Source organism: Pelobates fuscus, chromosome 5 (assembly GCF_036172605.1).
Source record: "Pelobates fuscus isolate aPelFus1 chromosome 5, aPelFus1.pri, whole genome shotgun sequence".
Lineage (NCBI taxonomy): Eukaryota > Metazoa > Chordata > Amphibia > Anura > Pelobatidae > Pelobates > Pelobates fuscus.
The window spans coordinates 371,697,684-371,716,874 of NC_086321.1; the positions used below are offsets into that span (position 1 = coordinate 371,697,684).

A 19,191-nucleotide genomic window follows, 5' to 3' on the forward strand; every position below is an offset into this window, starting at 1 on the left:
AGGATTCCGCGCTGAAGCCAAGAAGAGGTCAGACACCATTTATACAACTTTGGGGTTAAACCTCCACGCACTTTAACATCATTGAGATGAAGTTGTGTTGATGCTCAGCGCATGACTTGTGTGTACTTTTATTATTGCTGGGATTGTACAAAGATGTTAATCTCTTAATTTATAGAGCAAACCAAAAAGGGACACCAAGCAGCATAATTACATCTCGTGTAGCATAGCGAGTGAGGACATGTATGCTAAACCAACCAGAGCCCTCCGACTGAAATTGCATAGTATGAGAATCCACTCTGCAACCTCTCTGTGTGGGGCCATCAGTGGGCCTATTTTGATTTTGTTTTGTTTGCGATCCGGTTTTTCTTTTTAGTAACATTTGGACATTAAGGATTTTTTATTTTTTTTATTTATTTTTTTTTACTTTAATGGGGTGAAGAAAAGATTTAACAGAATGATCTCTCATGGTAAGTATGATTCCTCTCATAATTAGAGATTATAGGTGCACTATTTGGAATGATCTGTCCACCCCCCATATTATTGTGAAGACCACCCCCCCAATGCACACGGGGGGCCACAGTGGTTCCCCAGCTTATTTTACTAGCCCCACCATGGGGGATCAGTGCATTACTAACAGAATAGCTGCGCACTGCCACCTCCCCCCTTTTTACACACAGAGTAAATGACCATTTATTAGCAGCTATCAGGCCATAGAGGGTGACTGAAATTCAGTGATCGATCAATAATAGATGTTACCGAAAATGTTACTCAAAAGCAAATCGTAAAGATATTTGTCATGTTAATGCTGAACAAAACAAAGTGCACTGTGGATTTAAAATAAAAACAAGCCACTGCCAACAGAGAGCCTATGCTCTTCGCGGCTTGATTTAAATATAAACAAATTTTAGAAAATAGCAAAAGGACTTTTTTATTTTATTTTTTTTTCTGCCTTGTTTTGAAAATTCCCACCTACAGTGAGGATTAGAAACTGCTGATATATTAAACTGTCCTCAAAACCAGCAAACGTAAGAAAATTAGAAGTAAGTCTGGAAAAATTCCCAATTCTACTTTAGTCACAGCTAGACTTGTGGACAAATCAAATTTCTGTTACTCCATGTCCAAATGAATCGATCCATCTGATATTTACCGCTGGGCTCTTAGGACAAGAAAATACCGGACTAATAAATTAGTACTAGGCATAGATTAACTGTAATCTGAACAAGTCTGCTCATTAAATTAGCCATTACTTTTCAAATCAATACATGGTGTTTACTAACTAAACCACATAGCTGGAGAGTTGAAATGTGTAGCAATTTATTTTTATAAAAGAGCCAAGATAATTGTACTGTCAAGTCTTTTGAAAATGAAATATTGGATGAAGCTGACACGAATGTTTAAATGATTTGTTTAAAATAATAAATGAAGGAATCTGGTGTTTTATCTATGCAAGGTACACAGTGTGCTATAGTGTAAAGAACTACTGGTTGTCTGTTTGTAACTGCATTGATATGCAAAAAAACAAAACGGTTTCCCACAATTTATAAGTTTATTTGCAGCAAATTAAAACTAATATATACACACACAGAGTTTGGCTTTTGTTTTATATTTAAATATTTTTTTTTATTGTGGTAGATAAAGAACATAAGGCAACATTGTTTATATACACATGATACAGAGATTATCAAAGCATCTAGAGAGGCATATGCACAAGGGAGGACCACTTAAGAAGCGCTCAGGAACGACCCCATCACCATCCATCAGTCGACTGTTACAGGGACGACCCCATCAGTGCCACGGTTACAGGGACGACCCCATCACCATCCATCAGTGCCACGGTTACAGGATTCCTGGTACATCTCCAGTTTAAGGTAGATTATGCTTTCCTGGTAAAAAAGAAAGACGAGTATTTTCAAAACACATAAGGGGACATGGAGTGCCACCATGATGCAGTTCTTGTCGTAGCGGGTTGGACATTGTACAATAACACCACAGTAAGCAAATCCTGGGGCTCCAGCTGTCAGGAAAAGGTGATGGGTTATATCTAAAAAGATGGCTTTGGTAATACAGATGTGAAAAGGCACCGTAAGAAGTGAGGCAGTTCTTCATCCTCCACACCCACTATACCAAGAATCTTTATGTTCTTGCTCCGATCGTCCAGTTTATATTTACATAGTGGTAAGCCTGTAGTTGTTGAAAACTGAGCTATATTGGTCATAATCTTCCTCTGCAGCCTTGAACCCATCCTGTTCTAGGATGAACCTCTTCTCCCATAGGAGATAATTCAGTCGAGTGGTAAATATTTGCTTAATGTTATCAGAAAGGTGAAGAATATCCATCTTTGTAGAAGTGGTGTCAACTGTTTCTGAAGAGCTTTAAATGTGCTATATAAGAATGAATTCACTTGGAGGAGCACAAGAAAAAAAATCTGAATGAAACTAAAAAATATAAACACTGTCTACCCTATCAGTTAGCCATTTTAATCCTAAAATTGACTTACAGGTAACCCAGGTGGAACAAACCACCAGAAGAGTACATTTTGTGAAGCGCTCCACAATTTGTACTCTTTTGGTGGTTTGTGCCACCTGGGTTACCTGTTTGTCACTATTCTTGTGAAATTATTGGGGTATTTACACGTGTGTAGAGCTGCTGTCTATCCATTTATGGTTTATCTGATAACACACTAAGCTCCTTTTATACACAGATCACTCTTTCTATATTGTAATCCTAAAATTGCATAACTTGATTTACTTTCAAGGAATAAAAACATTTTAGTTTCCTCTTTGTGCAGCCCCACAAATAAAGTAGCTCAAAAGATGAGCAACATTCGGTTGTCAAATGACAACGTTGTGTGAAAGTCACAAATCCTCTGATCGTTTCTAAAGCAGACTGCTGTGTGTGTGTGTGTGTGTCTGTGTCTGTGCGTTCCAGCCATTCAGGCTTCCTGGGAACAATGGGCGATTGTGCCCACACAAGTTTTACTTTTGAAAGCGCTAAAAGCAGGATTATATAAAGAGGACAGGTGTACTTTAACCACACAGGGCTTTTTAGAGTCTTTACATCATCTGAAACATTTCACTCGTTAATGGCCAATGTAAGAACGTACTCTTTGATGTCACACCTTCCTCCCCTCTTCTGACCTATAGAAGTCGAAGAGCTCAGCCGGGCTTGCAGGTGCTCCTATTTTCACTCAAGATTTTTTGCAAAAGATTTCGAATGAATAAAGTTAAATTGCAGGTAATTCAGCGCTTTGAAAGTGCCTTTTTTTCAAACCGATCATTTTGTGTGTTGCATTGAAATGCAGTATCCGTATGTCAGGCTTTTTCAAAGAAAGTTACAGTTGCATCTCTGAATAGCGCTTGTTATCTTTTATGTTTACAGTTATGAAAAGACCTGACTTCGCTCGCCATTCATTGCGCGCAGACCATACCAATTATCTCCCCTTCAAACCCGCAGGAGGTGCCATAGTCAGCAACTTTCACTTCGGCAACTAATGTGGACCTTTTATGAGTCATAAAACAAACAAAAAATTAAGCGAAATATGGGAGAAGTTTTAACTTTTAAAAGCAAAAAAAATAAATAAAAGGCAGTTATCAGTTTGTCTACGGTGTACACACTGATTGTGCCAATTTAAAAGACGTATACAGAGACTGTGCCACCAATTATGGATTTTAACAGCATGAGCCCCAATATTCTAGTGGAATGAAGATTAGTTAATATGCGGTGGTGAATTTTAAATAAATACATTATAGGAAGATGTTGAATTCCTGCTTCACTCACAGTTATTCGATATACCGATACCTAGAAACTTACGCTGTTCAAGAACTTTGCCCACAGAATCAACCAAGCCACTGCATGTAGGCATTATCAATAAAATCTTCACCGCACACACAAATCCCCATTGTGGAGAGACTACTTAAAAGGGTTACTAAGCACTATAACTACTTTGTTACCAAAGCGGTTATAGTACACCTACAACCTCTTTAAAAAAAAAAGAGAGAGAGAGAGAGAGAGAGAGAAAAATTCAGAAGTTGGATTCTGCAGCTAAATTCCTTTTTTCCTGCAGGCAGCCCCTCCTCCTTGGGCTGTCAATCAGCCAGCTAGAATAATCACTTCCTTTCTGGAATGATCAGTTTTGTACAGCTTCTCAGTCCGGAGTCAGCACACACTTTAAACCCAGGCACCGTTTCTCCCGGTGGTCGGTCACACATCCAGCAGCGGCTCAGTGCGCACAGTGGCAGCATATATAGATTGATATGGTCATGCAAGCAGAGCTGGATTTTCCATTAGGCGGCTGCCGAAGGACTTGGCCCTGACAAGGGGCTGTATCTCTGGCAGAGAGGAAGCTCTGCGGGCTGTGATTCACACAGCCTACATGGAACTTTACTTTAAATCAGATCTGCTCACAGTGTGTGATTTTAAAGTTTAATTAACAAAGCAGGACATAACTTCTAAAGTAATCACACAGGAGGCTCCTGTAGGGCTTAGAAGGCTATTTAGAGACCAGCTGATAAGAACTTCTAAATTAAATAAACTGAAGTAAATGACGTTTAAACATTAGCTCTCACTTTACAGGAAGTGTTTATGAAGCCTGTGTAAGTAACATGCAAGGATGACTATGGCTGTATAAACAAAGTGCTTTAACTCCTAAATGGCAGAGAATTGAGCAGTAAGACTGCAGGGGCATGATCTATACACCAAAACTGCTTCATTAAGCTAGTGTTTTGGGAACTATAGTGTCCCTTTGAGCATATACATATACTTTTAAGCTATAAATAACCAAGGTAAGTGGGGGGGTGGGGGAGGGAGGAAAAAAATTTACAACACAGTTGACTTTGATTAAAATTAATAGTTGAGAGATGTCATTGGTTGGCTAACCTAGGCATTCAAGATGCCCAATCCTTGCAGCTGGCTGAGCACCATGGGATTTGCAGTGCAGGAACAGCTGGAGTGACAAAGTTAGCCAATCACTGGATTAGACCCCTTCACTGTGAATTGCAGTTTGAATGACATTGCTTACAGACAGGTAAATCAATCACAAGAATAAGGCTGTGATTGACTCCTGTTCCCAAGCAAGGAGATGTTTAAAATCAAGCTTTTTATTTCTTGTCAAGGGCTGGAATTGCTTGTTCCTGTTTGAGAAGATGCCTTTCAGGATGCAATGTGTTCAGAATACCGATTTGGAGAGTTAAAGGCAAAATGCTTTTTTTGTTTTTTATTTAATACATAAAAATATAAACAGAACAAAAAAAGATTTTTTGTGTGATATAATCTGTATTGATAAAAAAAATGTTATAATAAAAAGTCCACACACACACTGAGTTTTTTGGGGGTCCCTGGGTGTAACAATCTTACAGAACCTGTTGAGTGTGGGGGGAGTATAGGGACTATAGAGTGCGTGTTGGGTCATAGGATCAGTAGAGTGTGTTCCGGCAGGTGTAGACTGCTCATTCTGGTCGGTACTAGGAATATTGGTAACAAGAGAGAAGGGAGCCAATGCCCTTGGTAACTTGGTAAGGGCATTGGCTCCCTTCTCTCCCCAAGCATTAGGGTGGCCGGGCAGGTGAAGAAGATCTTTGGCCAAATCAAATTCTTTGATCTCCACTTTGGCTTTGCCAGACAATGATCAGACAGTTTTAGAAGTTTGACAAAAAACATGAATCCAGAGGGGCTAGACATAGCGGGTCAGGGAAAGCCTAACAGGGAGGTTTTAGCTGCAGCATATTCCTCTGGCCTGGGATAACAGTAATTGGCTGTGAGTTCCGGGCCTGGTTAGTCCAGTGCCCGAAACCCATCATTGCCGTCCAAGGTTGGTCAGATTTGGACACAATACCACAGTGCACATAGCACTATCGAGTGGCTGCGGAGATGGCTTGTCTATCGATGCTGATAAGAGTAAAGTGTAGCAGTAACGATGAATGCGTCCATATACAGTATTAGTGTGTAGCACAGAGAGGTGGATAGGGGGGGAAGAAATCCACGATATAATAAATAAAATACATACCATAGCAACAAATTAATTTTATCACACTCAAACCAGTCAGAATGACCGTACCTTCACCAACTCTCGATGGTGAAATTAACCATTCTATGTTTGTGCCCAATGAAGTAGGAAGTAGGGAGAAAGGGTGGGGGGAGAGAGGGGGAGTCAAACACCAAACACTTGCACAATTACTGTCACAGACAGCAACACCCCCTCACTCCCACAGGGGCACTGATCTGTTGCGAACACATACATATTTGATACTTGGCTGCCAGCATGTACCATCTATATATCTTGCTGGTCGATGCGCAACTAGAATCCACAGACTTGTAGAGCGTGCGCAGCAAGGATTAACCCTTCAATCTCTGGAATAGGTTCTAATAAGTGGTGTGGGCCCTGCTCAAAATGAGCTTGCAACCTAAAAAGGTTTATTAATAGAAAAAAAATGGAGAAAAAAAAAAACGAACGTAATCAGAAAAAGACTGCCAAACTTGACATCAATAATATATAACCGTGATTGAGGTAGCTGTAGAGTAGGGGTGTACTGGCATGACCGTGTGTGTGTTCAAACATGGCATTTACAACAGTTTTGGTGCCAGCAAGGGGATAGTATAGGCAGTGGAGGGTCACCCATAGGAGCACTTGAGGCAGTGCCCTCACCAGTTTTTATGGGTGGGGGGGAGGGGGCTGGGAGGGAGGTTAGCAGTAGTTTAGAAATAGATTATTTTGGGAAGGATGGCAAGACAAAAAAATAAATAAAAATGGAAAAAAATTAACGTCTCTTTAATTCTGTAATGGGTTTCCGCTCTGCACATGCCTAGTGTCCATTACTAAGGAATTTCCACTGAGTTGCCATTCAGGCAGCAGAACCAGCTACCCTTGTGTAGTGGACAGGTAGTATAATCCACAGTATCTCCGCTGGGTAACAGGAACAGCATAAAATAATCCAGGCAAATAAATACAGCATACAATAATCCTGGTAGCGTTGTAAGAATCCTTCCTTCCCAAGAACTAGACGACACATAAGCTGGGAGTCAACTGAGGTCTTTATTCACAGTTCCAGTATTCATGCAAGTCCCCATGCAAGGGGTTTCCATACTGACATAACAGGGATAATACAGTAGGGGACTACATGGGGGACTTAGCATTCTGAACATTTCTCCCATCAGGCACTGCTGGACGAGAGGGATACTCCCACTAGAATATGCAGTTAAGTGGATTATCCCTCCGTGCAGCAGAACCAGCATTTTACATTAAAACCCATAACTTTTATAATATTCCCTTTATTTGAACAAATGGACTTTCGGTAGATAGCTGGGGTCTGAGAACACATTTCGTGAATGTACCACTCAGATCCCAGCATAAATAACCGAACGCCGCACAAAATAAGTATTGCATTCAATTTACATTCAAACTACCGATTGACTTTAGGGAACCACTTTACCGAAGGACCGGGGCTCCCGAACAGCTTGGAAGTCCAGCGGTATTCGTGCTGTCGAGTAGCCGATTTTAGTTCCAGGCGCTCGACGACAAAACACCGCTGGGCTAACAAAGGATCCAAGATGGCCGACCGCCGCGTGGTCGGTAGCTGAACGGCGCCCACCCTGAATCCCTCTAATTACCGATTACAACAATGTTGCAATCCTTAATGAGAGCCACACAACCTCCTGTGTGTGGTCTCCCTTCGGTAGTTTGGTTGTTTCATGAACAGTGTTGAAATTCACTGTTTGTGAAACTATTGTATGAATGCTGACGTTTTTTCCTGCCGCCAGCATACGAACGCTATTGTTCGCATGGAACCTATGCAGCATACACATACTTGGTTCTTAAAGGGATACACACATCTTTAGGACAATACAGTAAACAGTGGCTAATTCGCCACACCTTGAATGGAGGCATGCTATTGACCGCTCTATAATTTCAGGGGTCATCATTGACTGATCGCCCAGAGATTGGCGCTAGTGCTTACAGGAGAGAGACAGAAGAAGCCATCTTGGAAGTAACACAGAACACAGCAGCAGCTCCTCGCCTCTACTAAAAGTGTATCATATCTTTTTCTCTCACCCAATAGTGGTAAATGGTGACAACACAATCACATGGAGGGTATGCCAGTCTGCCGTGCATGTGTGAAAGGATGACCAGTAACCAATAAGGGCCGCCCATGCGCATTTACTCTCATGCTGCATATTATGGGGACATTGATGTTGGGGTTGCAGGAAAAAAGTGGGTGACAAGATCGGGCCCAAAAAGGTGTTATAGGAAGAATATCATAAGGATCAAAAGGATAATGTTTTAATTTAGGGCTAAAGCTAGCAGTTCCTTTGCCAATTCTGAACAGCTGATGTGCAGTTTAATGTGACTCATAATGAATCTAAAATACGTCTTGTTATGGAATTAAAGCACTTTTTTATTATTAGAGTTTAAATGCAGATTTTTTTTTTACTGTTAGTAACCACAATATTAACGATTACACTAAGGTGGGAGGGAATGCTATACGCTGTGTTGTAATGATGCACAGTAGAGCAGTGTTAGGTAGGGTTAGGAGAAATTGGGGGGGGGGGATTATGGTTACCCACATACAAGACGCGATGAGCTATAACTTCTATCACTGGTTGGGAATCTTGAGAGTTTTATGAAGGCAGTGAAATTATTATGTTGCCATAGTGACATTAAAATGTAAAATGTTGCCGTTTCTACGGAGAGGTTTTAATGTGTAGATGGGAACTTTAGGGTATTTCACCGCTAGACAGGCTGCTCTGGTTATACATGCGCTAAGCTCACTTATGTAACAAATCTAAAATTAATCAGGCCCTCTACGGACAAAAGGTGAAAAGCACAATAATACCAGGATTGCAATTAGTGAGGAGAATACGGGGGTTGCCCATAGTGGAAAGAAATTGAATAATTCTGGAAAATACTGAGAGTTTTAACTGCAATAAACAGGTTCTTAGCTCAAAAGAATCGAAACAGGCCAGGAATGTATGAACATAGAGATGGATAAACGGATGGAACATTTTAATTTTATCATCAAGTAAAATACATTTAATCCTAAGGTTGGATCTCCAATGAAGTCACATTGGTTATTATGCAATTTGAGTTGTAGCTTGACAGCCAAGGGTTTATACACTCAACATCACAACATCGATTTCAGATTTTTGTTAAGATTTTCAAATGATTTCATTGGATATTGATTTTTATTCTTTTTTTTTTTTAATTTAAGAAATGTAATCCAAAAATATTAAAATCATTTTAAAGTCTCTTCCGAAATTATTAAGACAAGGCCTAAATTCCCTAAACGTGGAATAGTTGAGAATGGACAAGGGAATGGTCGCTTTTAGGTTGAAAAAGTCGAGTTGGGAAATTGGAAGATTCGTCCAGTCCATCGATCCATGAATTTCAGTTCAGAGAGTAAACCACAAACTGCAAAGAATTGGTCTGAACTAGCGTGGGAAAAGCAGATAAATAAAAACACACAAACTAAGACATCTTATAAATCCTTCCTATAATTCATAGAACAGACTGTTACTGGAATATTAAACAGATGGGAATCTGTCAATGTATTTCTCTCCCTTCTGATATCATGTGAAAAATGTGTTTGAGATGACAATCTGATAATGTCGAAAAAGTATGCAGAGAAAAAATAAATAAGTTAAAAAAAAATTCAAGACAAAATCATAACATTTTAAAAGTTTACATATTCAAATACCTTAAATTTAAAACTATAGAAGAGGAAAATTGTCCCCTATTTATCAATGTATTCATATAATTAAAAAAATGAAAAAATTCAAACAAAACATTTTCCTCTTGTTAAGGCAGTCTGTCTGCAGCTACAGGTGTAGAAGAGAAATTAAATAAATGGCAAGCTAACTGCTCTGGCCTTTGTAACCTCACTTCAAACGTCTCTCTGCAAAGTTAGTGCGGTTCTTTTGGGCTGGTATAATGGAAGCCCAACATATTGGGACGAGTTTCTATAATGGTTATCTGACTGCCATTGTCAGCTTAATGCATGAGCAATCTCAAATTGGACTATTTATCCTATGTCGGATTAACTGCTGCCTGCTTTGTGCAAACTGACCCACAGATCACCGAATCCTAATTATAGCACTGTGTCTTGGCACAGACATTCAGAATGTGGCACCTGAAAAATCCTGGGGAATAAATGCTCTGCCAGCAGACATTAACAGTCATTGTCAGAGATACAAAATATTGCCCACTGTTCAAAACACTGAATAGAAAAGGACACGGTACAAAATCTAAAATAAAAAACACCATTATGTCACTGCTACAAAATGGAAAGATAAAATTGAACAAGTGGGGCTTATTCGCTAAACCGCGAACCGTAGTGGATTGAAAAGCGATTTGCAAAACATTGAGGCAAACAGCTTGAATAGTTCAATTCTAACTGGATCTCAGAGGGAGAGGTAAATGGTTTCCAATTCACTACAATTTGGGGTTTAGTGAGTAAATCCCCTTTTATTTAACCCTTTCTCAGCAGTTTGTACTGCCAGCCATAGCTACAATGTATACTGTGTGCCTGTGCTACACAATGTTCTAAAAGCTATATGACAGTGTAGATCTGTAATCTTTGTTTAGAATTCCTAATTCCCAAGGAGGGTTAGCCGTGATGAAAGGAAGGGGGGGGGGGGGGGGGGGGGAGACATGAATTCTCTCAGTCAAGATCATTTCACAAAATCTGAACCCAGGAGGAAAGGGATAGTCATTTAACAATTTGAATATTCCCTGAGAGCCCCATGCTGCTGTTATTTATATATAGGATGTGATAATTCCTCCACCACCACCCCTTAACCCCCCTCTACCTTGGATTAGAAGGCAGACAGTGACCCCGGCAGGAGACCAGCCTGTCCAGGAGGCGAAGCTGAAGAATAAAGGAACGTGTCTGAGCTAACAGGTAGAGGGTGCTCATTGGTGTGAGTCACTCAGTCACAGCCCATAAAGCCCACCGATTCCTTCTCTGGCTTGTTCAGCACCCAGACTGTGGACAGCTCAGCACTTTACATGCTGCAAGAACATGGAGGAGCCAATGGAGTGACATAAATCTTCAAACGGAACACCAGCAGCTTATTGAGGGAGAGACTTTCAAACTGGGAAGATATCCACAGATCTTATATCCTCACATCTGCTGACAAGGTCTATTACTGTGGAGACTCCACCAGGACTAACTTCATGTCCCACCTGGATGCCAGGCAGGTGCCCACATGAAAGTAGTCTGTTCTGGCTTTGACACATCGAAGAGACTGCTCCCTCAATCTGTAGATGAAGATATCATGGTGGGATTAAGGGGGACACCATGCAGACAGATGGTCACTTTCTATTCTGTCACTCATAGCTTGAGATGAGTGCAATGGAACTGCCTCATCGCATTGGGGACCTGTTCCCCTGGAATATGTCCCTTTTTGCCTACATGTTACCTGGCAATTCCAGTCGCTGGGAGCTTCCAGTCTTCTCCAGCAGTGTCCTCCTGTCTACCCATGAACCTGGAACCATTGCTTTGGTGGTGATGTACTCCATCTCCTTTCTGGTGGGTTTGGTGGGCAATATCATGGCTTTGAGGGTCTTGGGGTCCCGTAGGAGAAGAGGCTGTGGATTCTCTAGAGTTTCAGGGACCAGAAATCTGCTGTTTAACCTAGCGGTGTGTGACATGATGGTCATCTGCATCTGCATGCCCATAAATCTTGGCCACCAGGTGCACAACGCTTGGGTATTTGGAGATTTCTTGTGCAGAGCAGTGCCCTTTGTCCAAGCAGTCTCTGTCTCAGCCAGTGTCCTCACCTTGGCTTTCATCAGCTTGAACAGATATTACAGTGTCCACAATCCACTACATGCCAGATCCTTCTTCACCACCAGAAAGATAGTCCTCATGATCTGCCTGGTCTGGTTGTCCTCCTCCTGTCTCTGTATCCCTCTGATCTTCATGAATAAAACCCAGAACCTGGTCCTTCTCCCTGGAAAGCTGGCACTTATAGTCTGTACTGAGAGCTGGCCAAGTCTTCGCATGAAGCTGGTCTATAATTTCTTGCTTTTCTGTGCACTCTATGGATTCCCGGTTTTATTCAACCTTTTAATCTGCTTCCTCACCAGCCGTAAGCTTTGGGGCTCAGGGGACTCTGTGATTGACCACAACAACTGGTCCATGTCAGATTCAAGGCTCAAAGTCAGGAGGAAAATTGCCAAGATGGTGGTGGCACTGGTTCTCCTGTTTACTGTGTCCTGGCTCCCTCTATATGCTCTGGACATCTGGATAGACATCAATATGACCCATATTTCCACCGGTGAAGTCTTGGATGAGCCAAAACATGAATGGATTCTTCAGGCTAGACCATTCGCCCAGTGGCTTGGACTCACCAACTCCACACTTAACCCTCTGTGTTATTGCTTTGTTGGCAATCTGTACAGGTCTGCAAAAAGGTTTAGGAACAGCTACAGAGAGAAACTGGCTTCTGTCTTTAGTCAGTCTCTGACCCAAACTCCAGGCAGCCTTCGTGGACCCTCACTGCTACATTATAGTGCTTCCAGAGACCACCTTACATCTCATTTCAGTAGAGGCAGAGTTTGCAAAAGGTTTGAACCCATCAAGAAGAAGAAAAGTCCTTTATCAACCACCGTCTGTGAGGACAACCCTGGCTTCTTCCTACCTCCACCCATGGGACAGTAAGAGTAGGGAGTATGGCAGGTTTCTGATGATGAGTATTTATGAAGTATACCTAGATTTTAAATCTTTGACAGCTTCACCTTCTACAATATAAAGTGTTTTACTGGCTGTGTATTTATCAAGATTGATGCTGAACTAACAGTGAAGTCCAAAAGGTTCACATCAGCACCACAACAACATCTATTATATCCAATTCTCACTCCAGGTTGGTCAACGGTTCCACCAACTGTTCCAAAAGGGTTGCAGTCAGGGGAAGGGGGGGGAGGGGGAATTTAAACTGTATACAATGTGTTAAACAGTTACATTTTGCAAAGCTTGAATCATCATGTTTATTGTGTCTCATTTATAAATTCGGTCAAAGCCTTGAGCTGTCTGTAACGATACAGCTAAAAATCCATAATTTTCCTACAAGAGAATTCCTCTGAATAATTCAGATTTTTGGAGGATTAACCCTTACCATCACGTGGAGTTGTTGGAGTTAAATTTCCTAGCAGCAGCTGTCTACATTGAACTGTGTCACAATTGCACAGAGTGTATTAAATTAGCAAAAGCTGGTCTTATAAAAAATGGCAAAGATTTAATTAAAATTAAATCAAACTGTTTCCCCCGTGGTTGCTGTTCTTCTAGCTCAATAAGGTTGGCTAGACTTTAGAGCAAATTAATCTGAGCATATAATAATATGTACCCCTGTGAAGCCACATGAAAGGATTGGGATGTGTTTACCTTCTTAAAACCAGGTTTATAGCAATCTGTTTATGGCTGTAGGAAATGGTGAGAACATGGTCTCTGGCTGAGCATTCTGAGAGTGGGAGTTTAGCATCAGGTGAAGAATTTATGGTATATTCGCTAAACAGTGAACTGGCTCACATCTAAACCAGATATTTATCATTAAGTGCAAATAATCCACACCTGGTTTGTATTTATCAAGGGACTGAACTTTGAAAATTCTGCTTTCATTCATTTGGTGAATAAGCCCCTGGAGCCCAATTCTAAACAGAATTACATTTTGCTCAGCACATTTGCAGTTAATTCTATAATTTTAGCTGGAAAACATGCACTATGCAGGAGGGTGGAAAGGGGGAGGGAGAAGGAGAGGGGTGGCATGATTGCTACAGTTTAGGGGGTAACTGCTGTACCCCTATACCCAGACATACACCCACTCTGTATACTGAATCAGCATGCATCCAATCTGTACAGTGACAGGGCTTATTCACTAAACATTGAACTGCGGGGACTTGAAAGGGATACTATAGTGAAAGGGATACTATAGTGCTAGGAATACAAAGCGGATTGACAGCAACTAGAGGTAATTATTGCAGTTTATCAGACATTGCACTCAGACCACTTCAATGAGCTAAAGTGGTATGGGTGCCTAAAGTGTCCCTTTAAAACCAGACTGCAAAAAACAAAAAAAACAAAAAAAACAAAAAAAAAAAAAAACAGCCAGGTTCTGGGAATTTATATCAGTTCATTTACTAAACAATTAACTGCAAAACATGGGCAAATGTAACCCAATTAGAACAACATTTATCACAATTCACTATTTAGTGAACAAGCGTAGACAGAATTTATTTATTTATGGTATTTATAAAGCGCCAACAGATTCCGCAGCGCTGTACAATTAGTGGAGAAACGTACAATATACACAGACAAATACAAGAGGTAAGAGAGCCCTGCCCGTAAGCTGATATCTAGCCATTGGAGCTCTTTATGCAAAGTGCTTAGCTAGATGGCCCGTGAGCTTACAATCTAAAGAATACAATGGGGATTGGAGACGTGAGGTAACAGGGGAAATTTGGTGGTGATGGCTAAAAGAGTTAACAGGAAGAAGCAGCTATTGGTAAAATACAAAGGGAATGAAGAGGTAATTGTGAATTAAAGGGAGAATATTCATTTGCAATATACTAAAATACTGTAGAAAAACTGGTCTGATGGGTGAATATGAAAATAATAGGAGTATATCCGTTTCATCCTCTGAGGAGATCTTCACATGCAATGACCACAAAGAGAGCATGGAAAATGGATCCCATAGACATCATACAAAATGGGAACGAACGAACAAACGCAACCCCCCCCCCCCCCCGGCTGCCAAACAGCATCACCTAAAATTCACTTTGGGTTTATCCACTAAACAGCTAAATGTACTGATTGAAAACTGGTGCAGCTGTCCACTAAAGAGGGAGTTTAAAAGGGGATTCAAAATCAATTTGAAATTTTATGTCAAAATCGTTTTAAAAAAAACACAAAATAAAAACCAAAATCCAAGCCATCTAGGTTTTGCGTCCAGCTATTTTTGCCTAAAACTTAACATTCACTTTGAACTTCCACCAATTCACGTTTAGTGAAGTGCCCCGAATTTCAAAATACAGTACAAAAGTTTGTTTTTAAATGCCGATTTAAAAACAAAGAAAAAAAATCTCAAAACTCAGCTTTAACAGTTTCCTGAATATGCACATCACAGGCCAGTGTTTGCCGTTTATTACCCCACTCTGGTCTGTAAACAACATTCTCCAGCACGATCAAACAGCCAGAATACTAGCTGGTACCAGTAATGCCTGCAGTTTAGCCATTTAACAACTTTACTAGAAAACCAGTTATATTATTATTATTATTATATTTTTCCCACAACCCACGTCTTTGCTTAGTCTTTCATATAAAAACCACCATTTTCACTTGCAGAGAGATACTAAATAAACTGCGATTTCAAATATCTTCTGTGGCTCCCTGATTAGACATACCTAATTATCTGTGTCTAATAAATCAAACAGCTAACGAGTCAGGCTGTGCAAGAATTCCCATTCAGTCCATTGTCCATTGACCAGAAGGTAATTCCTATTCTCTCAGTATAGAAACGCAAGGGCCACCCCAGCGCCTCTTTGATTGGGGAAAGATAAAATGTACATCTTTCAGGGATAAAGTGATTGATGCGGGATTGTTGTATATCTTAATCATTAAAACCCCTGGAAACAAAATGAGAAATGGTTGCCATAGTTATGCAAGTTCAAGTCATATCATAGCAATCAAATGTATTCCGTGACAAAATAAAACCAAAAACCCCCACAAAACAATAAATTTGACACAATAACTGCTGGAAATAGCGCATAATATCCTCTCAAAAAAGAAAACACACCTCTCCTTTTAAATAGCTCAGTTTACTTATCTGCCCTCAAGAAGAATGAGGGGGGTGACTAAGCATACACCGTACGTCACCAGATCAGTGAATTGCAATAACCATAAAGCTGTTTTACACACGGTAGTTATTTGAATGGTGTAAGGCTTCCTTCCATTACACTTTCTGAAACATGTGGAGTGTTGGTGGAAAGTCAGAGTTAATTTTAAGGCCGGAATAGAAAGATAGTAAGGATATCACTACCTGTGTATAATTTCTCTGACTGTCCTCAGCCAGGTTGTGAATTAAAAACAACTCACTCAGTGCTGTCGTGTCTGATCTGTGTACGTACATTTGATAGGGAACTCATTCTGGCATGAGGGGGAGTGGCTAAGGAGGCAGGGCTTATGGTGCAGAATTCTGCAATATATTTATTTTATGCAAAAACTATATATAAGATTTGAGCTTGCAAAAAAAAACAAAACACAGTATATTAATGAGGCTAAAATCTATCAAATGTGTTAAAGTTGTATCGGTTCCCGGAATGTCCCTTTAAACTTGAAATTCACTTTGAACTCACGTTGAATTCTTACTTGAGTAAATAACTGGGACAGTTTTCCTTAGATAATTGACAGCATTAACACACTGCACAAGAACAAAGCCTGACTACAACTGTGTGTGTCAAAAAACACAAAAGCAGCGGTAGACATTGCCTTTTTGCAAAATATAATTATACATGCGTTTATTTTTAGTTACAATTTCCCTGACTGGAAAAGGTAAATCAGAATAAGAATAGGTTCCCGATACAGAAACACGGTTGATGAAGAGGAATAAGCAGGAAGCTTGTGGTTTCCAGAAACACAGCATGGGTAATCATACAGATAAAAATATACAGTCAGAGATAGAAGGGCACTCTGGGTTCCCTCATGGATTTACCTCCCCCTCTCCCAAATTAGTCTCCGATTAACACATTGCAATGTATCCAGAACAGCAATTCTCAAAATCATTGGTTTCTAAATTCATCCTCGAAAACCCAGGTTGTTGATTATTCTTGAAGAAGAGTTTGAGAATCCGTGTTGCGTGAGGATACAAACGGTTGGCCCAAATGTTTAAATGCTCAGAAATCCAGAGTAGTAGTCGGATTCCAGTACTTAAAGGGTTACTACACGCACCATGACCACTTCACTGATTTGAGGTAGGCGTTGTGACTGGAGTCTGCAGGTGCAGCGTTTTGATGTGAAATTCTGTACATAGCGTTTAAATCCTTCGCTATCGGAGATGTTCTACCTTCTGCCGGCAGGTTAATCGGGGGTTATTAGCCTGCCTGGAACAAAAGATCCAACAATAGCTTCAGGCAGGCTAATGTCAATTCTGTGCAAATTTGTTTCTATGCCCTCAACCAATGAATGGCAACTGGATCATCTTCCAGCTTCGACAGAAAAACATCACCCCGGAGGAGATATAGCCTCGGAGGCCTGAGGGGACCACGGTACACCATTACTAATCGATTTGCCCCATAACCAGAATAGGCAACTCCTGGCATCATAACCACTATGGTGGCCTGTATTTATGAAGTAACCCTTTATGTGAATTTGTAGGTGTTCTACTAAAAAAACAGTTACTTTTGATGTTTGGAGTCACTGACTCTAGCTAATTCACAAGACTACAGAACTTTGGAAACCATGAGAAAGGACTCCAATTTATTGGTGGTACTGAGCTGTCATTTACCTTACCCGGTCTATCCTTTCAAGGTGACACCTTGTAATAATTCACGACATACATGTTGTAGTAAAGTCATCGGTGATGTATTCTCTGTTGGTTATAAAATTAAACCTTTTTATAGCTGTGATAAAGTTTACATATTTACTGTCATTCACAGTTTATTATCACTATTATTTGGCGATGGTCATCATCTAACATTAACGTGAACAAAAGATAAAACAAAACAGTCGTTCGTAAGACCATAAAGAATCTTCTTGTGGACGACTTGTCTTGCCTTTCAATATGCATAAAACCATTCTCAAGGTCACAAAACACTTCTGGAACGATACTTCATAGAAAAACAAAAAAGGGAATGTCGTGAAAGGTTTCATATAAAAGATAACCACCTGGTTTACAGCAAAAACTGGCCTTTTCCAATACCATACACGTGTATATACACTTAAGAAAAAAAAAAAAGTATTGATGCAGCCTTAGACTAAAACCTTTCATGAAAAAAAAAACCTCAACAACAAACAGAGCGTGCATAAAGTAGGCTTAAAATGTCTATACGCAAGGCCCAGCGATTACCAGGCATTTGATCCATCCAGGAAAGGAGGACAGATTTTGTACGCAAGTCTACAATGCACTCAACAGCTGGTTAAGGCCCATTTCTATGTCACAGTAAAAAGTGTTCCAATTAACGGCCACATATATATATATATATATATATATATATATATATATATATATATATATATATATATATATTAATAGCCTGGCAATTCATAAATAACATTATCATATTAAAACTTGCAGTGGATTTATTTATATTTTTGTTGCAGTTATCCGGATTATAGGAATTTTCCATCTCATAAAATGAAAATGTATAACAGATTTCCTCTGAACTTTCAAACAGTCTTCCAGATCAGCATATCTCCTATGACCACCAACCAGATAAAGTATATGGATCACCCCATTCTGTTTCAATGGGGTGAATGCTAAAATTAATTTTGTGTTTTACTTGTTTGAGAGGGAAGGCTTTTTTTTTTTTAATGTACTAACCCAGGTACTGCTCTTGTCCTGGTATAATTAATATTTGCAAAGCCCCATCGCTGTAGTCAGATCTTTGTACATTCTACTTAACTCTCAAAAATTGAGATTACCAGCGATTCATAGCGAGATCAGAAATCCTTCTTTTCACAGAACTATATCATTGAAACAACTAAACATTATTCATGTGCAGAATATAAGTGGCCACATATCGTGCTAAAAGAACTGCCGGCTAAAATATAATATAGGACTCTACAGGAGGGGGATTAGTTTTGTCCTTTGACCAGGGATGCTCGTGGAAACTGCATCACCGCGGGGCTGCGTTAAAATACTAAACTATTTTTGGGTCTCCCTTAATTATGAAGGGAATTATTAAGACAATCTTGATATCACACTATAATACAATATACAAAGTGATACATAAAACCAAAAATTGATGTCTTTATTTTGAGATGGACTGCCACCAACAGGTACCCTTCAGTAAAGATTTTATATATTAAATCCAAGTTTACGATAGAACTCTTTTACCCTTAAGGAAATGTAGCCCATAAGGAAAGCCACTGATGTTCTAAGATAAAGCACATTGCCAAGTATATTTGAGATTAGGAGCATAAAAAAAAAACAAACAAACCCTTACTGGACACCTGTAGACAGGGCTCCTAAAGCAGAGTTGAAATATTG

General features: G+C 40.0%; 1 protein-coding gene across 1 annotated transcript; it reads left to right on the plus strand.

Moving 5' to 3' along the window:
• Window positions 1-11,018: 11,018 nt before the first annotated feature.
• On the plus strand, window positions 11,019-13,150 carry LOC134610440 (QRFP-like peptide receptor). Its single transcript, XM_063453400.1, has one exon. The coding sequence runs from the start codon at window positions 11,334-11,336 to the stop codon at window positions 12,651-12,653; it is 1,320 nt and encodes a 439-aa protein (XP_063309470.1). The 5' UTR covers window positions 11,019-11,333; the 3' UTR covers window positions 12,654-13,150.
• Window positions 13,151-19,191: the final 6,041 nt, after the last annotated feature.